We start from the raw sequence: 24,945 nt of genomic DNA, 5'->3' as shown, positions 1-24,945 counted from the left end.
GCATACTGGTTCCTTTGCAAGAACCTTAAGCTTTCTTAACCACTGAGTTCTCTCTCTAGCTCATTTTTTTTTTTATTTTTGAACTGTACTTTTTTTAATGGCGAAAAGGAGAAATATACTCAAGAGAAATTCCTCTTGCTCTTCTCAGTGTTTATCATTACTAAGTTTCTGGGCAGTATATTGTCCTTCCATTATTTTCTCTGAGAAAAAAAACCAGCCACCTACCTTTCTCCATCACTCAAAGATGATGCCAAGTTATTTCATTCTTGTAATGCTGCTCTTCTTTGTTTCAAACAGTCTGTTCCTCACTGATTCTCCCAAGGGGAGGCTTTTTCTTAGCAAAAGCTCTAAACAAGAAAACTGGCAGATTTACTCAAGAAAGCACTGGTTCACTTTCACCTTGAGCTTAAGGCAATGCTCACTTTTGGACTTTGTCCAGTAAGCTTTCTTATCCTTGACTTACCTATAATCACCATGGTGACATGGTAATGTGGCTGGCTTGATACTGTTTTGAAACTGTCTTATATATACCAGGCTGACCTCACTATTCATTCAGCTGAGGCTAGCCTTGAACTTCTGATCCTAGAGCTTCCACCTGTCCAGTGCTGGGAACTACAGGTACGTGCTACCACGCCTGTTTTTTGTGGCACAGGAAATTAAACCAAAGACTTCATGCATGTTAGGCAAGCATTCTGCCAACTGAGAAGCATTCTTAGTTTGTCTTGGGCTTTCATTATAGGATGTCTGTTTCTTGATTCAAGCCCATGATATTGGTAATTTACTACTGTTTTACAGCTAAGAAACTTGAAGGTTCATGAGAGAGATGGGGCAGGAACTCTTCCCTACACGTTGAAGCCTGACCTGCTCTGAGCTCATCAATCCTGATACCTGCGTGACAGGCAGAAGGGAGAGAACTTGATTGTAACAGTACCTGATGACGTTTCATGAGGCTTGGAGGCCTCGAAGAACCCTTCAGCCAAGTTCTTGGCATAAACACTGCTGTGTCTGATCATAGTGACTGTTGAACCATCGGGTGTCATTCGGCCACTGGGGCCCTCTGAGAAACTGCTTTTGGAAAGGCCAGAGGCCCTGAGGCCATGGAACGCTGAGAACCACAGATTGGGAGGAGAGAACTCTTAAGCACCTACTGTATCAGGAAGGGGGTTATTAGGGATTAGGGCGAACTGCTTTGATTCTTGCCCTAAAGAAGTGAAGCTGTAGCCGGGCGTGGTGGCACACGCCTTTAATCCCAGCACTCGGGAGGCAGAGGCAGGCGGATTTCTGAGTTCGAGGCCAGCCTGGTCTACAAAGTGAGTTCCAGGACAGCCAGGGCTATACAGAGAAACCCTGCCTCGAAAAACCAAAACAGTGATACCTGTTACCACGCAGGTAACAGTGAAGCTGTTAGACAGGAAGAAAAAAATGTGGTAGGGGAGGATAGACTTGTTGTGGGTATGTTGGCAATGACAGGCTTTCTAGGATGAAGGTAGGAAGGAAAACTGTAGAGGTGAGTTTATATGGTGCTTCCACACGGTGCAAAGTGTGTTGTAATACTCACTTGTGGAAGGATCCTCAGCTCTTGTGAGGAGCTGGTGTTGAGGGGCTAAGTCATATCAGTAAGAAAAAGCAGGGGCAGGAACTAGGCTGTGCAGAAAACCAGGACTCTTCACTTGAAAAGAAAGATGTGGGCTAGTCCACACTGCATTGATGAGGGAAAGGGACCCTTAAGAGGAAGCCAACGGAGTGGGAGGTCCAGGAATGAGCTGAGGAAGGTGTTTAAATCACAAATTGAGGCTATCGCTTCCGCCCTGAGGATTAGAGAAACAAGCCCCAGATTCAGACGTCTTGGCTGAATATAACCATCCCCAAGAACTATACTTAGCTGGCTTGACAGAAAAAAAAAAAATTCCAACGGGTGGGGGAGGAGCCAATCTGGGCCCCTCCCCCAACCATTGTGTCGGGGAGGCTAGTGAATGAGAGGCCAGATTCTGTCCAATCAGGATGAGGTATGTAAATGAGCATCCTAGGATGCTGCGGGGGTAGGATTCCAGTTCTCTGTGCCGTAGAGCTTTAAAGGGTGCTGAATGAGCGAACCCCTAGAAGCACAGCAGAGACTCTGGTAAGCATGTGGGGTCTCCAGGGTGGCTCTGGTCTGAAAGAAGGAAGTCTGGACACACACTTCGACCCAGACACAGTTGCAAACAAAAGGCAACGACTTGGGAATGTCCACAGATAAGTGACTGGTCCAAGCGGGGAAAGTTGGGATGTCTGAAGGACACAAGTACAGGGAATGAGAGGTCCATGGAGGCCTGGACCTACCTTTACTTCCTCTCCCCGCCCCATACAGAGGAGTCTGCATCTGTGCTGTGGGACCTGAAAAAGGAAGCAGAAAACAAATTTAATTATCCACATCATGGCGAGGTGCCGCCACCACTCAGGATATCTGGCTGACGACGAGGCTGCTCACAGCACCTATGTGGCTCCGGTAAGTATATCCAGCTGGCCCACCACTTGCCACTGCTTTCTTGTGTCCAGCTGAGCTCACCAGGCCATCTGGTGGAATGCTTATTGTAGTGTCACTTTCCCTTATGCCTGCTTGCAGAGCCCTCATCACTCACTTCCCACTCCCCTTGGCCCCAGATAGCACTTGGGTGGACTAGGAGCCCTGAGAAAGGAGCAAGGAGGACTCAAGCTGGAGACACAGGCTCAAGTCCTCAACTGTAGCACAGCAGTGACAACAGTGTAGGTCTGTGCTAGAGACAGAGAAGAAGGGCTCTCTAGAGAGGGTGGAGGGCTCTCATAATTGCACTTTCACACCATGAACACAGAATTCCACTTCTCAGGCTCCTAGCTAGGGTTGGCATATATGAAATATAGGTATTGGGAACCTTCAGGGCAATCCTAGTAGAACCATACTTTGCAGTGAAGCCCTCAATTAGGGCTGTTGTAAGAATAGTCACACATCCCAAAGGTCTCAGAGCTGGGTGGGATTCAAACCCAGGATTACCTGATTCTAAAATGTAATTCAGGGCTGATGAAATAGCTCAGTGGGGAAGACTGGTGATCTGACTTGGGGATGATCAGCCCGTCCCTGAGATCCACACAATACAAGGAGAGAACCAGCTACACCAAGCTGTCCTTTGACTGCAACACTTGCACTGAGGCGCATGGACACACAAAGAATTGTTTCAAAGAGTTTTAAAGGCCGGGAGTGGTGGCACACGCTTTTAATCCCAGCACTCGGGAGGCAGAGGCAGGTGGATTTCTGAGTTCGAGGCCAGCCTGGTCTACAAACTGAGTTCCAGGACAGCCAGGGCTATACCGAGAAACCCTGTCTCGAAAAACAAAACAAAACAAAAAAAGTTTTAAATGCACGTCAGTGGTTGAACATTGCATAACATGTTCAAGACCCTGGGTTTAATCGTCAGCGTTAACAAGCCTAAAAAAAAAAAAAAATGTTTTTTCATTGTTCAGTATCAACCAGCTTCTAATGGGACCCCGGGAGGACTGCAAAGATAGCTCCTTACCCGTTGCAGGCCATCCTGCCTGTTATGACAAGCCTCTCTGTTCAAATGCAGCTGCCCAAGAAGCATCTGTTGCCAGAAGTGAGGCCAACCTGCAAGCTTGGGCGTGTACCACACCTACCGTCAATGAACCAATACTCAGAGCACCAAGGCCACCAGCAAAACCTTAGGCACCCTCTGGCATTTGGTGGCTTCCTGGATTTCCTCACTGAGGGTCAGGTACTGGACAGCTTGCAGACAGTTGTGGAGCAGGCAACAGAACGTTTGGCTGCCATGAAGACAGAGGCTGGCGTGCCACTGGTGGATATTCAAGACCCCGTGAAGGTGCCAAGTAGTAGGCATCGGTCTCGAGCCAGACCCAGCATCGACACTGTGCACCGGCACCGTACTCGGCCCACCCTGTGTGCTGGACGCCCAAACAATTACCCATCTTGCTCCAGTTCCATGTCTGATTCCCATAGCAGCATCACAGCTGGATGGCTGGGGTCCCACAGCCAAGACAGTGACCTGGGTGCCAGAGGCATAGGCTCACTGCCACCAATGAGGGACAAACTCCTGCTTGAGAAAAACCTCAAGAGGCTACTCCGCCTGGAAAACAAAGGGGTGAGATCTGGTGCTATGGCTAAGGCTAGCAGACAGTGGGCCTGAGCAGAAGGTGGGCCTGAGCTCAGGGGATGGGGTGGGGGGCTCTAGGCTGGGTGGTCACCTCTCAGCCTTTCTTTCTCTTTGCAGAAAGTCCTGAATCAATCCTGCTCCCAGAGGGATTCCCTGCTGTGGGACTCACTGGGCAGCCAAACCAGCAGTCAGTGGACCCGGGAGCAGCCCCTGTCTTGGTTCTCTGGGCTATTGGGCTCCAGTTCAATCACCCCTGAAACTTCAGATTTGGGACTTGGAGAACAGGAGATGATTTTCCTCAAACAAAAGTTAAACAAGGAGATGAAGTCACTGCTGAACCAGCCAAGACCCTTCAACCTGCCTACCTATTGTCCACTCAGGGAACCCCATCATACCCTGGACTTCCTGGCTGAGCATCGTCTCTTTCCTGCCCTGCAGCGTGTAGTCAGCCAGGCTGTAGACAAGCTCAGCCATGCCTGCCGCCACAATGGCTTCCCCCTCTTCCCAGTTACCTCAGAGACCACTCCAGATCTGCCTGGAAACTCCGATCTTCTGCAGCCCAGCTCTAAGGCTTCCATACCCACCAACAGGGAGGCTAGGGGAGAGCCTTGTGATTCTCCCACCACAGCCTACAGCCCTAAGACATCTCACAGAAAAAGCAAGGGCAGAAGGGGCTCCCCACCTAATGCAGTCCAGATGGCTACCAGATTCAGGCTCAAGGTGACACCTACACAAGTCTCTAACGTCCCTAACCCCTCATTCCACTCCATGCAGGAGGCCCCTAACTCTGAACCCAAACTGCAGAAACAAGCTATGGCCTCAAACTACAACCATATATCTCAGCCCTGTCATGGCCTGCACTTCACCTTGCCTGCCCCTGGGATTACAGTTGAGGTGGCCTCCTGCCAGGGACGTCTCAGGGGCCCGGTCCAGCATCGTCTTGCCTCCCCCTGCTGTCTTCATTCCCATTTCCCTTTCCCTCTGTTCCCCCCATTCCTTTCTTTGGGAAAAAGCTTTTCCACTTCCCCTCCTACACTGCATCCAGAGGTGACCTCAAGAGCAGGGCTGGAGGTCTCAGAGCAACCTCTGAAGGGAAGGGGCTCCTTTACCCACCACTTCTAGTAGCCACTGTTACTGGCGGGTGCCCGAGGACAAGATCTCTTGCCCTGCATTGCAGAACTCTTCTGAGGTAGAGATAAGCTGCTTGGGAATCAGGTATCCGTGTCCATCTATTTCCAGTTTCCAGATGTTGTCAAAGATTAATAAAGGCTATTTTTTTACCCTGCTTTTTTTTTCTTTTTTTCTTTTTCTTTTTCTTTTTTCTGAGACAGGGTATCACAAAGCTCAGGCTGGTCTCCAATTCATTGTATAGTAGAGGAAGACCTTGGACTTGTGATCCTCTTGCCTCTACCTCCCAACCCCTCAAATGCTGGGATTATAGGCATGCATCACCATGCCTGCAGTTCAGGGTTTTTGGTGGTGGTGGTGTTTTTGTTTTTATTTTATTTTATTTATTTATTTATTTTTGTGAACCTCAGAGGCCCTCCCACATTTCTCTTATGAATATGAGGTTTTTAATGGTTTGGCTTTTTTGTTTGCTTGCTTGCTTTTTTAGGACAGTGTTTCTCTGTGTAGCCCAGGATGTCCTGGAACTCACTCTATAGAATAGACTGGCTTGGAACTCGGACATCTGCCTGCCTCTGCCTCCTGAGTGCTGGGATTAAAGGCATGCGCCTCAGCCGCTGCTGCTGCTGCTGGCACTGCTGCCACCACCACCCAGCTGGACAGGAGTTTTTGCCAAGAAGGCAACTCTGTATCTAAGGCCAAGTGTCCTCTAATCTAGCTTTAGGACTCTCTAGACCTTCTGCTCCATGAAGGGGACCTTGGTCAGGAAGTGTGTATGAAGACATAGATGGCCTGACCTTGAAGGTCTCTGGACATCTCAACCTACCATCATCAGGGTTCCGATGTAATTCCTTCTGAACAAGCTGTGTGCAAGCTTGCATGCACACAGCCTGCTCAGGCTGCTGGGCTTGCTCTAGACCTGGCAGGTGCAGCATATGAACTGAATGTTACAGTAGGCAGATGTGGCAGGCCTGTATCCTGGTGTGATGAGCTTGGCTTCTCTGACTGTAACGGGGGAAGATTGGCACAACGGCCAAGGTGGGTGTAGCAATATGATGTCACAGGGCAGCAGGGGGATGACAAGGGTTAAACGTCTCCTTTTCTCTCCTTGGCTGTTGCACAGAGCCCCAACACCAAGTTTTCGAAGAAGAAGCCTCTGCCCTCCATCTCATCTGTTTCCAGCTTGTCCTACATCTCTAACCCCTGGTTTGAGGAACTCACTAGCTTCTTGGTTGAGCAGGCAGTCTCCTTGCTTATCTGCAAATACAAGTTTGAGGAAAGCCTCAATAAGCAACTTGGCTTCATCTCTTTTCCTATCACTGAGGTTCTCATGGACATCTTTCTGGGCTTCAAGAAGGTGAAGGGTGCCCACATCCGCCTGTCCTCAGACATCAACTGGACCTGTCTTCTTCGTAAATTGGAAGAAGCTGAGTTGTCACAGCAGGCCCTAAAACATGCCTCCAGGTCAGGAACCTCTCCACATAGTGTCTCCCGTATTGGCACCACCCAGCATAGCACAGAACCCTCCTCCATGCAACCGGAGCTTACTGGTGACACAGACCAGGACCAATCTCCAGAGTCCTACCTCTCCCTCCACCCTGAGTTGCCAATCTACCAGCTGCTCAACTCTCAGGATCCTGGAACAGGTCAGGAACAGACAGCGAACACAAACCTGTCAGAGGCCAAGCACTCTATAATCTCCAATGTTAGTGTGGGCTCTAGATCTTCCAAGACCAAGAAAGTGTTGAACACTGAAGAGGGTGAGGACGGTGAGGAGGAGGAGGAGGAAGAGGAAGAGGAAGAAGAGGAAGATGAGGAGGAGGAAGATGAGGAAGATGAGGAAGAAGAGGAAGACAGAGGAAGTAAGGAGGATGACACCAAAGATTTTTTTGAGGGTGAACACACACCTCCTAGTCCGCCTTTGCATGAGTTGGAGAACTTTATGAATATAACCACTGTAATGAGCCCCAATAACTCCCCATGAGACCTCTGTGAGCCACATAGAGTACTCCAGTCCTATCCGAGTAGCTGGCCACCCAGCCAGTCCCTGTCCTGAGTGGAGGTCAGGATGACTGGGTGCTCAGGAGGAGCTCTGCTAGTATTATCAAGGGAGCCAAAGAGCCAAATGGAAATAAATGACATGTTGGTGGACACAGCTGTCTGGTGCTGGTGTGTTATCTTGTTCCCTTGCACCCAGATGCCCACCCCTAACTAGCATCTTCAGGGTGAGCCAGCCCTGATGTTACATGAACTTTTCTTTAGGATATAAGATAGGAAAGATACTGATGATATGCAGAAGTAATGATTTTAACATGGTCCAACTTGGTGAATTAATGATGTTATGGTTTACAGGAGAATGGATGAATGATTACTACAGAAGTGTGAGTGACCCCCCCCAAACACCTCCATCACCAAAGTGTCACCCCAACATGGCTAATTCTCCATAGCTGTATAGATAGACCCCAACCCAGACTTGACTTCTCTTCCACCCTGTATAGACTCTAGTACAGTGATTCTCAGCCTTCCTGATGCTGATACCCCTTAATACAGTTTCTCATGCGGTGACCCCAACCATGAAATCATTTTCCTTGTTACTCCATAACTGTAATTTTGCTACTGTTATGAATCATAATGTAAATATCTGATATTGAGATGGTCTTAGGTGACCCCTATGAAGGGTTATTTGACCACAAAGGGACGCAGCCCACAGATTGAGAACCACTTCTCAAGGTGGGAGCTACAGGAAGCAAGATGTAAACTGAGAACTGTCAGACCTGGTAGATCCAGCAACTGGAAGATTTCCAACATAGGATAGTTGATGAGTTTAGGACGATAGATTCCACACCCAGCAGTTGTGTCATCTGTTGATTCTAAACTAAGATTGTTTGGCGTTTTCCATTTGTGGGGACTCAGGTGGGCCAGAGGGAAAGAATTTAGCTAGGGCAGAATTCTTCGGCCAGGCTTTGGGATGGGAAGGCTGGGCAAGGACTGAGCTCCAGGGAAGAGGTAAGCATGCAGGCTGGAGAGTGCACCCACAGCTAGCTGTGCAGAGCCCGCAGCAGCTGGCTGCAGGGACCAAGAGAGCGATCTCAGAGCTCTGGAGAGGCAGAGGCGTTTGTGGGAGAGGTGTCGGCTAGGAGAAAAACAGGGTCTCGGTCTCTGGTTCCTGGGATGGGAACCGCCAGTGCCAGGGTTTCCCCTTCTCTGACCTTGTCTGGGGCATTCACCCCCACCCCCCACCTCCTCTATGTGCATAATGTCATGTAGCCTTAGTTAGATTACAGGATCTACTTCCTTTCTCCCAATTAGTTCAGGATCATCTGAGATTGCTGAAATGTTTCCCCATGCTAATGATTTCAGGACCCTAAGTCCTCAGCCAATGACCTTTGCCCATCCTAGATGTTTCTACCTTCAGTTCCCCCAAAATTATATAAACCTGGAGTCACCTCAAGTAATGTTGATTTGCGTCCCTGTAGCCAGTCCCTGTGTGTCTTCACCAACATACTCACAGGGCTTCAGAACCTGTCTGTCTTCAGAACCCCCTGTCTGTCTCTGATCCTTTTGCTCTCTTGGCCTATGATCCCTGAGGGGTGAGGATGGGGGTGTCACATTTGCAACCTGAGGCTGCTTATCTATGGAGACCTCCTACCCAGACTGGCCAATCTTTGCATCTTTTGAACATAATAAACATGTTAAGGTTCCCAGTTGTGCCAGGTAGAGAACCGCACTTTATCCCAACTTCATTTTTTTTTCCAGCAAAATTTGACAATTAAGTCGATTTATTCAGTTGTCTTAGGCATCTGCAGTGGTGACTTCAACCTCAACTCCCGGCTCAATACTGATGGAAGTAATCTTAACAATCTCAGAAGGACTATGTAAATCAATGAGTCGCTTGTGGATCCTCATCTGGAAACGATCCCAGGTCTTGGAACCTTCACCACAAGGTGTTTTTCTGGTAGTGATTCTCAGTGTCTTGTAGGCATGCGCACCGGTCCTTTCAGATTCTTTTCTTTGGCGCCTCTGATCAAGTCCACACAAACCTTCTCCAGCGACTTCACATTGCGGCTAGTGAGCATGATTCAAATTCGGTGAATCATCACTTTGGGCTCCACGGGCGTCTTTCCAGTATCTTTAAATGCCATGGCTGAGGCGCGGCTTCCTGACCAACTTGTTCCTCAGCAGGAGCCCATTTTTTTTGTTTTTTTTGTTTTTTTTGTTTTGTTAATTGTTTTTAGAGACAGGGTTTCTCTGTATAGCCCTGGCTGTCCTGGAACTCACTTTGTAGACCAGGCTGGCCTCAGAAATCTGCCTGCCTCTGCCTCCCGAGTGCTGGGATTAAAGGCGTGCGCCACCACGCCCGACCCAGCTTCATTTTTATATGTGTCTATATGTCTATCCTTTATTCTCTTGCTTCCCCTAGTCAGGGTTTTGGGACTCAAGCCTTTCAGGTAGTGGCAATGTCTGCTTTGGGTGTATTAGTCAGTGTTCTCTAGAGTAATAGAACTTATAAAATGAATCTCTCTCTCTCCATATATATATATATATATATATATATATATATATATATATATACACACACATATGTGTGTATGTGTATATATACATATATACACATAACACACACACACACACACATAAAAAAGAATGGTTAACAGCCTGCAATTCAGTTAACCTAACAATCACTGGCTGCAGCCTGGTCTACAGAGTGAGTTCCAGGACGGCCAGGGCTACACAGAGAAACCTGTCTTGAAAAACCAAAAAAATAAATAAACAAACAAATAAATAAATAATAATAAGTAAATTAAAAAAAGCCACTGACTGTGAATGGAAAGTCCAAGAATTCCATAGTTGCTCAGTCCACAAGGCTGAATGTCTCAGCTGAATTTCAGTATACACTGGAACTGTGAAGAAGTAGGCTCTAATGCCAGTGCAGGAATGGTCTTGCTAGAAAGGAGAGAGCAAGCAGGCAAAGAGCAAAAGCTTCCCTCTACCATGTCCTTTTGTATTGCTTTCCAGCAGAAGATCTGGCTCAGATTAGGTCTAGATTAGAGATGTGTCTTCCTACCTCAAAGATCCAGATTAGAAGTGGTTCTCTCCACTTCAGTTTAAGCAAAACTCCCTTATAGGTGTGCTCTCTATTTGGGGGTATTAGTTAATTTCAGATGTAGTCAAGTTGACAACTAAGAATTGCCATCACCGAAAGTCTTCCTCACAGGGTCTGCAGGTTCCCTCCACGCAGAGGAGCTCACTCTGGCTACACCCACACTCGTAGACCCAAGGAAAGCTTAGCTATCTGTCATTCTGAAGAACTAAGGTCTTAAGGTAGGTCGATCAGGGATCCATTTGTAGTAGAAGCCATATCCTCTACCTGGCCATACCAATCCCATGGTTGCTATGTCCCACTGGCCTGATCCTATTTCAAGGAAGGACTGTAGTTAGGACAAACCAAGGGATTCTGGCTATTTTCACTGATTACTGAAAATATATGTAGGCTGTAGAGACTGGCCTTTGACCTCTCTTCCAGAGACAAGAAAATCCTGTGAGAAGAAAAATGCTAAGAGGGTATCCTTGATTTTCAAAGACAATGGCTGCTAATTAGCACCACTGACAGTTCCCATTGCCAAGTCCAAAAAGAGCTTCCTTAGCTCTACCACAGCTTCAGAGATCTTCATATCTGGGAGACTGGGAGAAGCCCCCGTTGAAAATCACTAATATCTTATGCTAGAATTGTGCATCTTTAGCCCATGACCCAGTGATCTTTTGGCAGACCATTGAGCCCTGTTTTTAGCTGTTCATGTCTGAAGTTGCAACATTCTAAATGAGCATTCTTCTTACAATGTCTGTCCTGCATGTAGCCTTCCTAGATTCAGTCATCTAACCTGAAGCTTACCCCCTCACTCTGTCTTCTTTCTCTTTTATGTATATGGAATTTTTTTGTCTGCATGCATGTCTGCACACTAGAAGAGAGCAATGGATCTCATGGGGCTACCGTTATAGACAGGTGTGAACTGCCATGTGGTTGCTGGGAATTGATTGCAGGACCTCTGGAAGAGCAGCCAATGTTCTCAACCATGGCACCATTTCTTAAGCCCTGAATTTCACCTTTCTTAACCCTCAGAGGCCACCGCTTCCTAGAAGTGGGAGTGAGAACTGCTGGAGTTTTTGAGGCTGTAGCTGAGAAACCTCCAAATGCCTCAGTTCTCTGTTGTTCTGCTGATAGAGTGTCACAGTGCCTGCATAGGTGTACTGGCTGGTTTTGTGTGTCAATTTGACACAAGCTGGAGTTATCACAGAGAAAGGAGCCTCCCTTGAGGAAATGCCTCCCTGAGATGCAACTGTAAGGCATTTTCTCAATTACTGATCAAGGTGGGGGGGGGGGGAGGGCCTCTTGTGGGTGGTGCCATTCCTGTGCTAGTGATTCTGGGTTCTATAAGAAAGCAAGCTGAAGCTGGGCGGTGGTGGCACATGCCTTTAATTCCAGCACTTGGGAGGAAGAGACAGGCAGATTTCTAAGTTCGAGGTCAGCCTGGTCTACAAAGTGAGTCCCAGGACAGCTAGGGCTACACAGAGAAACCCTGTCTCGAAAGAAAGAAAGAAAGAAAGAAAGAAAGAAAGAAAGAAAGAAAGAAAGAAAGAAAGAAAGAAAGAAAGAGAAAGAAAGCAAGAAAGCAAGCAAGCTGAGAAAGCCAGGGGAAGTAAGCCAGTAAGTAGCACCCCTCCATGACCTCTGTATCAACTCCTGCATCCTATCCTGTGTGAGTTACAGTCCTGACTTCCTTTGGTGATGAACAGCAATATGAATGTGTAAGCTGAATAAACCCTTTCCTCCCCAACTTGCTTCTTGGTCATGATGTTTTGTGCAGGAATAGAAACCCTGACTAAGACAACAGATTCAAGTGGAGAGAAAATGGACCTTTGCTAACAGGGGTGGGAGGAACACATACATACCTTCCCCTATGCTAACAAGCTCAAAGTGAGAGATGCTGTTCACAACAACATTTGGAGACCAGCTGTGAACCCTTCAATACTTGGTTGGACCTCCATGAGTCTGCTGACTCAAACTGAACTGCTCAAACTGTCTTGAGAATCTGAACTAAAACACAAACTGTGAATGGAAGGTGCAGGGCACTGGTGAAGCCATGATCACCCCTGTGCAGCTCCTCACAGGGTAAGCTGGGGCTGTAGTCTGCAGGGGAGGCACAAAGAGGAAACAATTTTTGCTCTGTGTTGTGAAGATCCTGCAACTTTGGATCAGCAGAACTGGCCCTTTCACGAATCTCAACTGTTTGTAAATGATACAGATTTTGGGGGTGAGCCAGAACAGACCCCTGGATCTGGGCCTGGGTGGTAGCCGAGGTGATCAGTGAGCAAGCCACTTCTCCCTTATCTGCATCACCAGGATTAACTCCCCAGCACTGCTCCAGGTAGACTACCAAATCCGCTCATGGTCAGTTCTCTTGCTCTCACATCCTCAGGGCTGGCTTATCCACACCCACACCTCCAGAGCCAGCTCCACTGTGATGTCCAGTGGCCCACTCTCTCAAGTGCTGAAGTCTGAGAGGCATTGGGTCACCTCTCCCACTCTCACACCCTTGGGGCTAGGTCAGCCATGCCTCCTTGGCCAGGGCCAACCCTACTGTGCTGCCCAGGCCAGGGGCAGGCCCCACTGTCCCCAGTACTGCAGCCTGTGAGGGACAAGGACAGCTCTCCTGCTCCTCTCCTGCTTCACAACATAGGGCAGCAACAGAATGATAACCAGGAGGAAGCCCGGTGAGGATCCAATATTGATGATGTCACAGAAGCCAGAGATCTCCAACCAGACCAATGACTCACTGCAACAAACATTTGCAAGTGAAGATGTGTGGACAGAGGGGTATGCTATGGGACAGACTGTGACATACTACAGCTTCCATGATGAGATGTTTTCTATGTTGTGTGTGTGTGGTTTTTATTTTGCGGTATTTATTTTATTAAAGTTTGGATATGAGGGGACAGGGAGATGAGCAGGATTGGAGTACATGATGTGAAACTCACAAAGAAGCAATAAAAAGTGTAATTTTAATTCTCTCTCTCTCCCTCTCTCTCTCCCTCCCTCTCTCTCTCTCCCTCTCTCCCTCTCTTTTTTTTTTCCAAGACAGGGTTTTTCTATATAGCTCTGGCTGTCCTGGAACTCACTTTGTAGACCAGGCTGGCCTCGAACTCAGAAATCTGCCAGTCTCTGCCTCCTGAGTGCTGGGATTAAAGGCGTGTGCCACCATGCCCGGCTCTATTTTTTTCTCTTTACTTTTACTGATGTTTCTTAAATGCTTTAAAGTCCCTTCTAGCCTACCACCCACCAGAACTGGAAAAGAAAGGATATAGGGAAAGTGAACCTGTTTAGAAATTGTTCTTTGGAGCAAATCTCATGTGTGTTGCCAAGAAATCAGCATTTTAGTTCACAGGTCAATAGTGGAAGCTGGATCCAATCACAAACGGTTACGAATATACCAGCACTCTAGTTCCGTAGTGTGCAGTGACACAACCTAGCAGGGACAGCAAGACCTCAGCCCCATTCAAATGAGTCAGCAGAAGGACCAGGACCAATAGAAGTGCCAGGAAAAGCTCTTGGCTGTGCCTCTTTTAGGGAGGGAAGATCAGCTAAGAGGCAAGACCAACAAGCATTTAGCTATCTACTTTAGCAAGCCAATCTCCTATCACTGTCCATTGAGTCCTTTTTATACTCTCTGTAAACATCATGTGTCCTCCATGGGTCTTGCCTAACCAAGTGTCTTGCCTCAGCACATGAGTCTGTCTTAGCAAAACTCCATGTGAGTCTGTCTCAGCTGACATCACTCTGTCAATTGGCAGAGTCTGTAGAAGTGGCAAGAAGCTGAGACATGGGCTGGTGAGATGGCTCAGTGGGTAAGAGCTCTTCCAAAGGTCCAAAGGTCTGGAGTTCAAATCCCAGCAACCACATGGTGGCTCACAACCATCTGTAATGAGATCTGACTCCCTCTTCTGGAGTGTCTGAAGACAGCTACAGTGTACTTACATATAATAAATAAATACATCTAAAAAAAAAAAAAAAAAAGCTGAGACATACCACCAGAAGTTTTTGGTGCACTTTTCTCTATGGAGTCCTGACAAATGGAGCTCAACTACGAAATGTAAGATGGACCAATATATGTGTGTCATTAGCAGAGAATCCATTATCATATGTCCTTTCATGTGTTTGTTTAAGCAAAACATCCTTTTATCTTAATGTTCCTTCATGAGTCTGTCTTAGCTTTTCATCTATTCCACTTCAGCAAAACGTTCCTTCACATGTTTGCCCCAACAAAACACCATCCAACCCAACGCAACTGACGAATAGAATCCTTAAGTTTCCACTTCAAGGGCTGGAGAGATGGCTCAGTGGTTAAGAGCACCGACTGCTCTTCCAGAGGTCCTGAGTTCAGTTTCCAGCAACTACATGGTGGCTTACAACCATCTGTAATGGGATCCAATGCCCTCTTCTGGTGTGTCTGAAGACAGCTACAACTCATTTACATAAAAAAATAAATCTTTTTAAAAAAGTTTCTGTGAGAGAGAGAGAAAGAGAAAGAAAGAGAGAAGGAAACAAATATAAAATGTCATGAGGTGAGGCCCCATAAGAGTTAAAACTTTTTTTTGGTTCCCCCATTTTGACTCTGTAGTGTAAGCAGAGATATTTTGTGTGAGGCTTTGTGAAAGGCTGTTCTGGCTGAGCCTTTTGTAAATTATTCTTGTTAGACATACATGCATGAGATCCCCTCCTCAGCCTCATATTCACATGTTAGTTAGGGTTAAAGGCCTGACAGATGACTCTATTTTGATTCTAAATATTCTGACACAGCTTACTTAGAAACCTGTTGTCTGCCTGTCATCCTCTCTAGGTGGATGACCTCAGACTTCTTCTTGAACTTCCTGCCTCCACTACTTGATAGTTGATTTGCTAAGGATCAAATCCAGGGTTTTGTGCTTGCTGGATTCACTCGACTGAGCTACATCTGCAGACGGAAACATAAACTTTACTGCGTATCTAGCTAGTGCCCTAAGTACATGCTTCATCAGCTTCTTAGTAATGCAGCCTGGAGGGGCAGTTCCTTTGTAAATACTCAACAGATGGATGGATGGATGGGTGGATGGACAGAGTGAATGTGTGCACGGGGGGGGGGGGGGGCTCACAGCTATGTCATCCAGCAACCTTAGGATTCTGCCACCAAATGACTCAAGTAGCTGCATGACTAAGAGAATTGAAAAACCATGGGGTCCAGAAACTGATGTGATTCAGTTTAATTAACTCCTGGGGCCAGCAGATTTCTTTCTCTTTTTTTTTTTTATATTTATTTATTTATATTTTATATGTAAGTACACTGTAGCAGTCTTCAGACACCCCAGAAGAGGGAGTCAGATCTCATTACAGATGGTTGTGAGCCACCATGTGGTTGCTGGGATTTGAACTCTGGACCTTCGGAAGAGCAGTCGGGTGCTCTTACCCACTGAGCCATCTCTCCAGCCCCCGCCAGGAGATTTCAATAACTTTGTTATCTGTCCACTTTGAGACCACAAAATCTCGTAATTAACATAAGAATCTGTAGCTTTATCCCGGGGTCTGAGTGGAGGGACACGAGACTAAAGTTTAGGGGGTCCAGGGTCAAAGGGGTTCCTATACCTACTACACCCGAGGATCTCTAACGGGGAGCCAAGTGACTAGAAGCAACCAACCCGGGTGTGCAGCTCTCCGTGGCCTCTCGGGGGACGCTCACCGCAGCCACTGCTTTATTGGCGGGTCCTCGGAAGCGTGGACCAGTTAAAATCCTCCTGGTGTCTCCAACCCCTTTCCAGCTACCTCCTTGGAAGCTGGGGGTGGGGCCGCTGCACACAGTCCAATAGCAGTGCAGGAGGAACGCGCGCGCGCAGACGATTGGCTGCCGTGGGAGGGCGCTGTCAGAGCTGGATTGGCCGCTGTTGAGGACGGAAGCGCAGAGGTCTGGAGCTGCTGGAACCCGGCCGCTTGGCGCGATGTGGGGCGCGAGCCGGGGCTGGGTAGCGGGGCCGACGCTGCTGGGGCTGCTGCTGGCGCTCTCAGTGCGGAGTGGTGGCGCGTCCAAGGCCAGCGCCGGGCTAGTGACCTGCGGGTCAGTGCTGAAGCTGCTCAACACTCACCACAAAGTGCGGCTGCACTCACACGACATCAAATACGGATCTGGTGCGCAGGGCTGGTGACTGGGACCGCCAGGGGGCGGAGGCTTAGAGACCAGGTGGTTCTAGCGGGGTCTGTGGGTTGTCAGGGAGCTGGGTGGTTGCGAGCCTAGACTCGCTTGTGGGTCGTGACTGACTAGTCCGAGGGAGTGAGGATGCGCGCGGCGGGGGAGGGAGGTGTCCTCCGGTACCGGTCTGGCCTGGGCTGGGGTGAGCCCTTTGGATCCTAGAGTGGTAGGGGCTGTGAGGGAAACTTTTTAGTGTTCAAGACGAGGGTCTGGAGGTCTGTGATTAACAAGAGTCCACGGGGTGGGGTGGGCTGTTACTCTTCAGGCAGCGGCCAACAATCGGTAACCGGCGTGGAGGAGTCCGACGATGCCAATAGTTACTGGCGGATTCGCGGCGGCTCCGAGGGTGGGTGCCCGCGCGGGCTCCCAGTGCGCTGTGGGCAAGCAGTGCGGCTCACGCACGTGCTCACCGGCAAGAACCTGCACACGCACCACTTCCCGTCGCCGCTATCCAACAACCAGGCAAGCCCCGTTCCGAAACCCGCAGAGGCTGCGTGGGGCAGGGACCCAAAGACAGAGGGAGGGATGTAGGGGAGGGGCCCAAGAGAGGACTCAGTGTCAGCTACTGTGAATTGGGAGTTTCTATTCAGAAGTTTATGGAGCTCCTGCTCTGGGTCCTGTCCCCAGTAACTTTCTCCACCGATTAGAAGTGAGAGATTAGTTCCTATTTGGACACAGAGGTGGACCCACAGGGCAGATAATAGGAAACTGCAGGAAGGAGAAACTCAGGGCTGGGTCTGAAAGAGAAGTGGGAGCTTCTTCTTACTCCTTCCCCTAAAGCACAGGGTTCATTGCAGCTGGTCTGGGAGGGACGCAGGGAGAATCTGACAGTGCTTTGGAGAGTTTCAGGGGGAAAATGTTGGAGGGGAACTTGGGGGTAAGGCCAGTTGGCACTACACAGACTGATACAAGAGGCTCTACGCACCCGAAGAATGGGGTGAGAATCTATTTTGAGACCAGATTCCTCTATGTAGCCCTGGCTGTCCTAGAACACACTATGTAGACCAGGCTGCCCCCCCCCCCCCCCCAGAGATCTGCCTGCCTATACCTTCTGAGTGCTACGCTTAAAGGCGTGTGCCACTGAGCCTGGCTAGGGAAGGACTCTTGGCTTCCATTTTCATAGCTGTGAATGCTGAAGGTCAGGAAAAGGAGCAGAGGCCCCAGGACACTAGGTACAAATATGACGGCTAGACATGCAGCTCAGGGGAGTTTGTGCCCTCTGTGTGACTGTTCCTATACCTTATACTCTCAGGAGGTGAGTGCTTTTGGGGAAGACGGTGAGGGTGATGACCTGGACCTGTGGACAGTCCGATGTTCTGGGCAACACTGGGAGCGAGAGGCCAGTGTCCGCTTCCAGCACGTGGGCACCTCTGTGTTCCTGTCGGTCACTGGTGAACAGTATGGTAACCCCATCCGTGGGCAGCATGAGGTTCATGGCATGCCTAGTGCCAATGCTCACAACACGTGGAAGGCAATGGAAGGAATCTTCATCAAGCCTGGAGCAGATCTCTCCACGGGTCACGATGAACTCTAAGAGCCGGATGAGTGATGGGAGGGTGGCTGAGTGGCAATCTCAGGGCCACTCTTGTGTAAGACTTTGTTTGTAGGGGCCCTCAAGTGCCTTTATGATTAAAGAATGTTGGTCTGGGATTATTTTTGCTGTAACCCTGGGGAAGATCTGAAGGTGCCAGCCATATCTGTCCAAGTTACCATCTCACCTGTCTCAAGCACCTGCTGAATTTTTTTTTTTTTTTTTTTTGAGACTGTCTCACTATGTATCCTTGGCAGGCCTGGAACTCACAGAGAGATCCACCTGCCTCTGTCTCCTGAGTGCTGGTATTAAAGGTATACACCACCACAATTGGCCCCAACCTGTTCAATAAACTGATTTTTATTACTAAGTGTGAGTGCATGAGATGTGTTTGTTGCCACCTGTACCTCAGTGCATGCGTGAAGGTCAGAGCAGCTCTGTCTAGTCGCTTCTCATCTTCCACCTTTATGTTGGTTCCAGAGATCACGCTCAGCTTGCCAGCATCATACAGTACACATAGCCATCTCACTGTCCCAAACTTTTTCTGGATGCCTGTCTGTGCAGTATAACTCTGCCATCTACCATACAGTGTCGTCAGAGCCGCCGACCTCATTTCCCAGGACTTGACCTTAGACAATTTCTCTATTGAAGGGCCTTGGCCGCAGGCAGGGCCCCTGCCAACTGGGATGGGCTCAAACTCTCCAGTTCCCGCATCTCTTACTCTCAGGACCCCATTCTTCTGGTGGTTGTAGCAGTTTTGAAACTTATCTTTGACTAAAAGTCCGTTGAGGATTCTGCCTATCTATTGGGAATTAACACCTCAGGCTCCCAGACTTTTGATGGCAATGGCACACTCCCCCTTACTCTGGCCTGCCCATGGTACAGGCCCCCACTAGGACATTCCAAGGCCCTAAAGAAAGAAGAGAACTAGGGAAGATAACTTGGTAGTTGGGAGCACAGCCTGCACTTTCAGAGGACTAGTAACTATGTCGTGTCAGGTGGTTCACAACTTGTAACTCCAGTTCCGGGAGGGATCTCTCAGACCTCTTATTCCTGCACACACGTGCACAAACCTACAGGGACATGTGTAATTTTAAAAGAGTGAGAAGGGCCTGGCGTGGTGGCACACGCCTTTAATCCCAGCACTTCGGAGGCAGAGGCAGGTGGATTTCTGAGTTCGAGGCCAGCCTGGTCTACAAAGTGAGTTCCAGGACATCCAGGGCTATACAGAGAAACCCTGTCTCGGAAAAAAAAAAAAAAAAAAAAAAGAGTGAGAAGGGACATCACAAGGGAAGACAATCCCCCCACTCCAAACAAACAAACAACAACAACAAACCCACCCAATCTGGGTGGTTAAGGTTGCATAATTTAAAAGCAAGACTAGAGAGCTGGGGGATTAATTGAGTTATGGAACAGTTGGTACTTGGTATGTTTGAGGCTATAGGTAGAGCATTTTCTAGCATGTACAGGCATAGGGCCCATTTACAACACTAAAATTAGATAAAATAATGCACATAATGGGGTGTGTCATTTAAATAAGAAAAGAAAACATGCACGCGCGCGCACACACACACACACACACACACACACACACTAGCAAAAGGTCCCTCACCAGCAAGCTAGCAGCTCACTAGTGGTGTGTGCATGGCCTCTAGAGGTGGTGGAAGGAATGACAGATTTCCTGGGCTTGACTGAGTAGGTCATAAGGACTTCAGGGGAACTAGTGGGATGATTTCCTGAGGGCCAGGAAACATCCTAAGAGGCTGAGATGACAGGTGGCTGGAAAGGGACTTGGGATAGTGTGGGAAGCACCGATAACACGGATTTGAGAAATCAGTTGACTTTACTAATGTGTGGACAAGAGAGAAGCTGTAGTCAATTTGAATCCTGAGGGGAGGGAGTTTTGGACCATTACTCCCCTGTCTGTAAGAGACTTGGTCTTTCCACTGACAAACTTTTATTTTGAGACAGGTTTTACCATACGACCCTGGCTGACCTGAAACTTACTATGTAGCCTGGTCTCCTTGAATTCATAGAGATCCACCTGCCTTTGCCTCCCAGGTACTAGGATTAAAGATGTGTACTACTGTGCCTTGATCTATTGCCAAACTTTTAAATGCCGTTTTAAATTGTGTGTGTGTGTGTGTGTGTGTGAATATGCACATGAGTTTGGTGTCCTCAGAGGTCAGAAGAGGGTGTTGGATCTCCTGGAGCTGGGACTGCAGGTGGCTGTAAGCCATCTAGTATGGCTGGGGAACTCATTTAAGTCCAATTTTAACAAGAGTACTGCAAGAGCAGTACTCGATTTTTGATAGCCATGCCATCAATCTCTCCAGCCCCAAAACTCTTGGAGCAGAAAAGTTGCTTCCATGCAGAATGCAAAACATTACAAATCAAAAGCACAGGAGCAGCAGCAAAACACTTTAATTTTACATTTGATTTTTATTTTTATGTGTATGGGTGTTTTACCTGCCCATATGTCTATGCATGCAATGGCTTTAGAGACCAGAAGATGATACTGGAACGGGAGTTACAGATGCCTATGAGACAACTTTGGATGCTGGGCATGGAACCTGAGTCCTCTGGAAGAGCAGCCAACCCTCTTAACCACTGAGCCTTCTTTCTGGTGAGCCCCCTCTCTTTAAAGACAGTATTTCATGTAGTTCAGGCTGGTCTTGAACTTCTGGCTCTTTTCTCCACTTCCCAAATGTTGGAATTTCTGGATGTTTTATTTTGTATCTGTGTGGAGCGGTGCAGTGTGGTGGCTGTATCCCCAGCACTGCAAAAACCTAGGAGGATTACCGTAAGCACAAGGTTAGCCTGGTCTACTCTGTGAGTTCTCAACTAGCCAGTGGTGATGTACGATGGCTCAAAAGCCAGCATTCTTTTTTTTTTTTTTCCCTAAGAAGACAAAACAACGTAGGGACTGAGATATTATGGGTCAGTGTTAAGAGCATTGGTTGCTCTACCAGAGCACATGGGTTTCATTTCCAGCATGCATGTGCTTGCTTACAATCCTCTATAGTTTCAGTTGCAGAGGATAGAAAGCCTTTTGACCTCCCTGAACACTAGGCATGTACATGGTGGTACAGACAGGCAAACAAAGCACCCATACACAAAAAATTACATTTAAAATGAAGTGGACAAAATGAGTTCTTGAAGATTGAAAACCAGCTCTGTCTGCTTTAAAAATATTTTCTCGCCGGGCGTGGTGGCGCACGCCTTTAATCCCAGCACTCGGGAGGCAGAGGCAGGCGGATTTCTGAGTTTGAGGCCAGCCTCGGTCTACAAAGTGAGTTCCAGGACAGCCAGAGCTATAAAGAGAAACCCTGTCTCGAAAAACCAAAAAACAAAACAAAACAACAACAACAAAAAAATATTTTCTCTCAGCCTTTGAACTGGGGGGTAAAGATTTCCTGTCTCATATGGATATAACTAGGGGTAAAGCTCAGATGCCAGCTGCAAAACTCTATTTTTCCCTTCGCTGACAGAACTGAGTAGAACTCAGGTTCTGGGTGCTAAGTGGTGTGTATCTGTGGATATATTAGCTCAGAAAGGTCACTTAATGAACTCTTACCCATAAAGTGGTTCACATTCTCAATGACATCAGAGCATTTCTTCCCTTACAAATAAGTGCCAGGGCCTCCCCAGCCCAGCTAGAGGTTTCCTGATGACGATGCTCTGAAGTTGAACAGAAAGAGGGAAGGCCACGTTTTTTAAGTAAATGTCCCATCCTGGAGGAGCAATGAACAAATTTCTCGCGCAATACGAAGCACCCCCTAGGGGTTCATTCAACCGCTGGCTTTGCCAAAGGACACTTTGCTGGGATCTCAGTGCCCTCGCTACGCTAATTTGGTGAGCTGTGTGGTAAGCATGGACGCGCCCTCATGAGTATCACTATAATAACTACAGAGAAATGAGCTGGGAAAAGGCGGACAGAGCTCCTTTTCAAGAGTTATGAATGAGGAGAAAGTGTTTGTAGAACTCATTGTTAAAACGGTGGAGCCAAAACTCGGGCGCCTGGCCAATCGGAGCCTGGAGGCTATTTTGAAATCTTTCCAGCAGCAGCCAATAGGTGCGCAGGAGGCAAAGCTTGGTGTAGGTGCAAGCCAATAAGGCTGGCGCTGTGCCTTGAGGCCCGGGGCTCGGCCCTCGGGACTGTCAGAGGGTTAAAGATGGAGCCGAGGGAGAGAGGGCGCCACGAGGTGCTGAGGTGCGGGGTTGTCCAGATATGACGGGCCGCCGCCTACCAGGATCTTCCACTAAGCTTCACCTTGTCCCCCTGGTGAGAACAAGAGGTGTCTGTCCACGTGAGTAACTGGTCTGGGATAAGGTGTGCGGTGAGGCCAGGGAAACTCCAGATGCTAGGAAGCCCTAGTTCTGCTCTTCTAGGCAGGAGAATCTGTTAGGATAGAGTGCAGACCTCATACTGGGGAAATGGACCAAGGACCGGATTTCGGACTCCAAGGGCCTCACCTGCTAGGAGTGAAGTATCCCTCTTATTCTAGGAGTTCTGGTCTGAAACAGGGTGCAAGTAGTCCCACTGTGCTCCCCCCCTGCAGCTGAGCGCAGGCCCCTCTCCTTTGTGTTTGAGCCCCCTCGGGTGCTCGCCCTTCAGCTCCCTCCTTGGAGTACCTCACCAGAATCAGAAGCATGTTAGAGAAAGTTTGAGTTCCCTGAAGTTAATAAGACCAGAGGACTGCATCCGGGCTGGAATCCCTTCTGTTCTCCGAGGCTTGGATAGATGTCCCACCCACCCATGGTGGTTGAATTTCGAGCAAGGGTGATGGATTTCCTGCTGGCTGCGGGTGCTCTGACTAGGTTGCACTACTGTGCTGTGAGAAGCAGTGCAATGGTATTGTCAAAGCATCTGGGACCAGCCTCGAAGACCACCTCACCTACTGTTCCTTCTTTCTTCCCTTTCCAGGCCTGGCCCCTCAGGCCTGCAGGCCGTACCCTCCCCCTGCTCATTTTACTCTCTTCTCCATGGAAACTTGAGATTGTAGCCAGGCCTGTGTCTCTGGGGTCAGAGGGCATCCTTTGCTCAGGCCGAGGCTCCGCCCAGGTGGGCATGCATTCTAGGACTAAGATCCCACTCCAGCCACCCCAACTCCCTATGCTCCGCCCCACCCCGTGAGACTGACAGGCTTGTTGGACACTCTTTCCCTGTTGCACTACTGTGGGCCTCTGGGAAGCAGTGCAATGATGAAAGGGCATCTGTCGGGCCAGCTAAGGAGCCTGAGGAACAAAAGGGTCAGTGCCTGGATCATAGTCATGAGTGCAGAGCTAGATATCTATCTTAGATAGAGATATCTATCTCTAGCTAAAAGGATAAGGTGGATGCTGAGAACCATATTCCAAGGCTGGAACCAGTACAAAGGGGAGACCCCAGATTTGGAAAGGCTCCAGTTTCAAGCTCTTAGCCAGCACACACACACACACACACACACACACACACACACACACCCCGGCTGGAGGTGGTGGCAGTGAGTAAGATGGAGGGGGGGGGTGAGTGAATGATAGCTCATGCCTTAAATCTCAGCACTTGGAAGGCAAAGGCACGTGGATCACCCAGATCCAGGGCATCCTGGTCTACATAGTGAGTTTTAGGACAGCCAGGGATACACAGAGAAACCATGTCTTGAAAAACCAAATTAACTAATTAATTAATCAATTAAAAAAGAAAGAAAGATTGGTGAGTCCATGTCTGGAGGCTGATGCAGGAAGATTGTCTCAGATTTGAAGCTGTCTGAAGAATCAAAATAAAACAAAACTAGGAACTCCAGGACCTTGCGGAGAGAAACAGATGTTCTTTGTATGGAAGAGGTTTGTGTACCTTGCTTAGCCTTGACTGCCTCGGGAAGAACAGGACTCAGCCTTTCCTGAGATAACCACACCTTGGGTTCACACCTTGAGGCTCAGAAGAAGTGTCTTGCCTGGAACAGTTGGATGGACTTGGAACAAGAAGCCTGCAGAGGAGGCCTACCAGCCATGGCTGCTTGCTCTTTTACAAAGAGGGTATGTGCTGAGTAGGAGAGGCATGGAGGTGTCTGGCATGTCTGCTTTCCAGACAGGGCTGGAGCCAATTTTTTTTTTTTTGATTTATTTATTTTATTTATATGAGTACACTGTAGTTGTCTTCAGACACACCAGAAGAGGCCATCGGATCCCATTACAGATGGTTGTGAGCCACCATGTGGTTGCTGGGATTTGAATTCAGGACCTCTGGAAGAACAGTTAGTGCTCTTAACCACTGAGCCATCTCTCCAGCCCTGGAGCTGAATTTTTAAGGATGCCTGATCGTTAGTATGCTTGCAGAGTTACCTTTTCCGGCAAGACCCAATGGCCCATGCCTTTGAATGCAGCACAGGGAAGGCATGGGTAGGTAGATCTCCGTGAGTTCAAGGACAACCTGGTCTACACTGCACGTTCCAGAAGAGCTATATTTACATGGTAAAACCCTGTTTCAATGCACCCACTCCCCTTTTACAAACAAACAAAAACCTAGTAGGAGGTGGTCAGGCCTGCCTCCTTGAGAGGAGGCCCAGGCTTCCAGATTCCCTTTTGGGAATAGATTGAGAAAATCAGCCTTAACAGTACTCTAGCTCCACAAGTCCTGGCACCCATAGGGGACTGCTCTGATACATAGAGTCTCAGGCCTGACGGAGGGCTTTGATGGGGAAGAATCAACCACACTCCTTTGTGGCTAGGGTAGATGTGTGTCAGCAGCTGTTGCCACAGCAGATCCATCCTGAGATGCCTAGGAATCCTTACGTGTACATATCTTGGATGTGGGCCTGGAGGTCGGGGGAGGTCTGGGCCGCAAAGGATTTAGGTTGGCCAAGTCACTTCTGTGAGTTTGAATTGGCTCAGGGGTAGA

General features: G+C 48.4%; 2 protein-coding genes and 1 pseudogene across 2 annotated transcripts; 2 read left to right on the top strand and 1 right to left on the bottom strand.

The window, feature by feature from the left end:
- The first annotated feature begins 2,052 nt into the window (after positions 1-2,052).
- Positions 2,053-7,407, top strand: Ccdc116 (coiled-coil domain containing 116). Its single transcript, XM_021185491.2, has 5 exons — positions 2,053-2,119; positions 2,348-2,485; positions 3,579-4,127; positions 4,257-4,859; positions 6,388-7,407. Exons 2-5 carry the CDS (start codon positions 2,414-2,416, stop codon positions 7,246-7,248), a joined length of 2,085 nt encoding a protein of 694 aa, XP_021041150.1. The 5' UTR covers positions 2,053-2,119; positions 2,348-2,413; the 3' UTR covers positions 7,249-7,407.
- A 1,649-nt stretch (positions 7,408-9,056) lies between these two features.
- Positions 9,057-9,406, bottom strand: LOC110311963 (small ribosomal subunit protein uS10 pseudogene; annotated as a pseudogene).
- A 6,801-nt stretch (positions 9,407-16,207) lies between these two features.
- Positions 16,208-18,435, top strand: Sdf2l1 (stromal cell derived factor 2 like 1). The gene is made up of 3 exons (XM_021185026.3): positions 16,208-16,473; positions 16,800-16,996; positions 17,787-18,435. Exons 1-3 carry the CDS (start codon positions 16,287-16,289, stop codon positions 18,066-18,068), a joined length of 666 nt encoding a protein of 221 aa, XP_021040685.1. The 5' UTR covers positions 16,208-16,286; the 3' UTR covers positions 18,069-18,435.
- The last annotated feature ends 6,510 nt before the right edge of the window (positions 18,436-24,945 follow it).

The sequence above is a fragment of the Mus caroli genome, unplaced genomic scaffold, assembly GCF_978045245.1.
Source record: "Mus caroli unplaced genomic scaffold, Mus_caroli_1 scaffold_17, whole genome shotgun sequence".
Classification (NCBI taxonomy): domain Eukaryota; kingdom Metazoa; phylum Chordata; class Mammalia; order Rodentia; family Muridae; genus Mus; species Mus caroli.
This window is presented reverse-complemented; position numbering and strand designations above follow the sequence as displayed.